Genomic DNA, 3,748 nt, shown 5'->3' on the forward strand with positions numbered 1-3,748 from the left:
GTATAGTATATGTAAACTCAGACAGGTTGTTATTGTTTTTTTTTTTAAAACTTTCTTTCTTTCGTATTATGAATAATTACTTCTTGTGCCATAAGGAGATAATATGAGGCAGATGGGGCGTGTAAGTAAATGCAACTACTTCAATTACACATTAATAAAAAGTTGATCACAAAAAAAAATATTCATGGTATTTAACTGTAGTTTCATTGTTTCATTGCTCTTGTGTTCATACAATAGAGATAAATAGGGAATAAAAATAATAATATTAATAATTGTAATTAAAAATTTGAGATCATTCAATTGAATACAAATGAGTAAAACTGATATATTTATATTAACAAAGCTAGAAATATTAATAATAATAATTAAAAATTTGAGATCATTCAATTGAATACAAATGAGTAAAACTGATATATTTATATTAACAAAGCTAGAAAAAAAAATGTTGAATTGACCTAATTCCTATATACTGTTTTACAGTGTACAGCCCTTAATGATATTCAGCTCTTAAATGGTAAACGGTATAGTTTTTCTTTTCAGAAAACCATAGTCTTGAGGCCAAGTGATCTGAAAGTGATCTTGAAACTTAGAAACAATGTAGACATCTAGTCACCTTGAGATTGAAAAATCCCTGCATTTCCTTGATCTTGGTTTGAAAGGCACCTGATGACGTGTGTCTACCTTGGAGACCAGCTGGAAGTCCATAGAAGCGACGAAGGTATTTCTGTTTAAAAGGGAACAAAAAATTGTTAAGTGAACCACATAGCAGCACAGACAACCTACTGAAGCAGAGTTTACAAGACTAAATTATAACAGAATAAGAGATCTCAGATTTTACCTCTGCTAAGAGATAGTTGTGTTTGTCTTCAGACAGCAGAGGCAGAGTGGAGGAGTGAGCGACCAGCCCCAGCATCAGCAACAAAGCTATCATTGTTCTTGTCCCTGTGTTGGCCACACCAGTCATTGGGTTCAAGAAGCACTGTAGGGTATTTATACTGTTGTGGGTCTACTTTTTTTTAAAGGGTCTCAGTGATTCATGTAAAAGCACCTAGCCACTTCCTCCTTTTTTTGATGAGAATGTGCTTGGATCTGTAAATCTGCAGTGACTGTGGTTTGAGTGTGCTGCTTTGAACTCAACAAATTTCCTATTTTTCAAATTGCGTTAAGGACTTACTTAAGGAGTTTGCAAACAGATTCCTTGGAAACATTTGCGAGGCAAAATGATTAACTTTTCTGGTCCAAAATCTGCCAGATGTAGAAGGGATTACAATTTCTTGGCAGAAAATACTCAGCACTTTTGTTTTTTTTGTTTTTATACATCACATCATCACTTGTTATCTGTAAATCTTCAGTTGGAAGATAAAATGCCCTGCTTTTAAATAGATAAATGGAACTGTATTTCATGCTGCTGCTGGTCTCATGATAGTCTGGGTCTTATTTTAGATGTTTTAGCATACATGACTAACAAACACACACACACACACACACACACACACACACACACACACACNTGTATATGTGAGAAAAAATAGTTGGTGTCATGCAAAGTCGTGTCCTGTGTTAGTTTTCTTCTGAAATAAACAAAATCCGCTCTTCATGAGAGGTTTTTTATGTTGTCAGCTACAGTATTTTGTGAGTCAGTGTTACCATGATTACACAAACCCGAAATGACTAATTAAATATACCTAAATGACCCCAGTCCTCTCAATTTTGAGGAACTGTATAGTCTGCAGGAGGTTTAGTAACGGTGAAGAACTTAAAAAATTCCATTTTGAATGTTTGTCACTTCTTTTAACACAGAGTTTATATCCATAGAAACACATAATAAAAGGGGTAAGGTCATGAATAGAACATTTAAGGTGACATTTTAGCCATGCTATCAGCAGGGATAGCAGATAAGTCCGTTGGGGGATTCACCACCTGGCTCAGATTTATATATCTTAAGAACTATCGAATTAATTTTCATGCTCACAGACAGTTATAGTCCCCAAAGGATGAATCCAAATGACCCTGGACTTTTTGGTCACCTTTTTTTCCTGGACACATTTATGTTCTCTACACAATGAGATAAAATAAATGGTTCCTTAACTGGATGTGCCAGATGGGTGATTATACAGAACCATCACAGAAGTTGCATTTGACAGCTGTTTGGAATGTGGCAGACACTTTCAAAAAGTTCCTGGCAGAGGATGAACCAACTGTCTTTCACTGTCTATCATTTGGTGTTTTGTGATTTTACTTTACACTGGAAGTATAAAGTAAAAGCTGCTGAGATATGAAGATGCTGACCTCAGCCATTCCTACAGGCCCTAAAATAGCCCATTAAGAACAGGGCTAAAATCTTGTAGTATTTTGCGCAGATAATTGAAAAACACCTCCTTGGGACATGTGAGACTTTAATTTGCAGAAAAGCAGGACAATATGGGACTTTTAAACTTAGTTAAAAACATTGCTATGGGAAAGTACAGCCTTACAGAGCTGCAAACATGATGTAGACTCATAGTCTGGTCATACCAAAGAGAATAAACAGTTTATATGCAGTGCTAAACTACAATGAACTACAATGAAATAGTAGCACCTGAACTGATTTTTTTATTTTTAAAAACAACCATTTTTTTAATTTCAGAAATTGAGGCAAGCGTAAGTTTGAATTTCAAGAAAGTGTACAGAATTGTGTAAGTATCTGCAGGTCCTCTAGGCAGGTAAAGACATGTTGCCTGTTACTGCTTCTACTCCATTAGTGTCAGAAAGACAACAAAGGTATATAATTATTTGCTTCTGGTGCAACAATGGAATTCCTGACTTGCTAGTAGTGGACAAGGACTGGTAAAGACCACTAGAATTGTGACATTTTAAATCTCTTTCTAAATAAAATTATTCTCATACTTGCATAGGTCAATACATATTTAGACACAAATTGTCTCTTTGTTTCTTAGAGCTAAACATTTAACAATTTCAGTTTAACTTAAACAACTGCCAAACATTTGACAGAACAATTTGACCGTGTCACAATTCCAGTTATTATCAACATACTTTTGGAAAATGTCTTGTAATGATAACATTTTGAGTAAAGGGTTGTAGTCAAACTGCCGTGTTGCTAGAGAAAAACAAAATGTCACACATTGAACTAAAAAGTTTACATTGATGACAATAGTTGTGATGAGAATGATATGTGCAACATCAGCTACCTTCTGGTAACTTTTAAAATGTAAATTAATCCTACACCTACCTCCTGAGAAAAATAAATGGTAATCATTGTCTATCTGGTTTGCAATTATAAAGGTAAAGAAAACACAACCATCAAAAAAGGTAATCATCATCTGCATCCCATTAGTGATATAATGTGCAATAAATAACAATCATTGTGACCACACACGGCAGCATCCTGAGGAAGCAAATATTTTCAGAGTAACATCATTGTTTAGGTGGTGGTTGACAGAGTGCTCCTGACTCATTTCAGGGAAGTTGGCAGTTAGGGGGATTTTTACTGTTATTTTAAAATGGTCACAAACACACACACACACACACACACACACACACATAGAGAAAAACAGAAACACTGATGTGTTGTGTTCTGACCTATATTTTTGGCATTTAAAGTACAGAAAAGTCCAATTGACCTGAAAACTCAAACCTGTGAACTCCAATGTACTGGTACACTGTGGCTGGCCGACATCCCTTTTACAGAAACAAGAAAACATTGCTAAGTAAGCAGCACTGCCGCACTTCTGAAAAAGGTTCTCTGAGT

At 35.2% G+C, this 3,748-nt stretch overlaps 1 protein-coding gene across 1 annotated transcript in view; it reads right to left on the reverse strand.

The window, feature by feature from the left end:
- The window catches only part of mmp13b (matrix metallopeptidase 13b), a 4,958-nt gene extending 3,983 nt beyond the window's left edge, over positions 1–975 (reverse strand). Inside the window, exons 1-2 of the mRNA XM_008281666.1 lie at positions 839–975; positions 614–724 (exon numbers count right to left, since the gene is read on the reverse strand). Coding sequence (XP_008279888.1) covers positions 614–724; positions 839–964 — 237 coding nt within the window. The 5' untranslated portion in view covers positions 965–975. The remainder of the gene's footprint in view (positions 1–613; positions 725–838) is intronic.
- Between the last annotated feature and the right edge of the window lie 2,773 nt (positions 976–3,748).

Source organism: Stegastes partitus, unplaced genomic scaffold (assembly GCF_000690725.1).
Source record: "Stegastes partitus isolate 25-593 unplaced genomic scaffold, Stegastes_partitus-1.0.2 Scaffold241, whole genome shotgun sequence".
Taxonomy (NCBI): Eukaryota; Metazoa; Chordata; class Actinopteri; family Pomacentridae; genus Stegastes; species Stegastes partitus.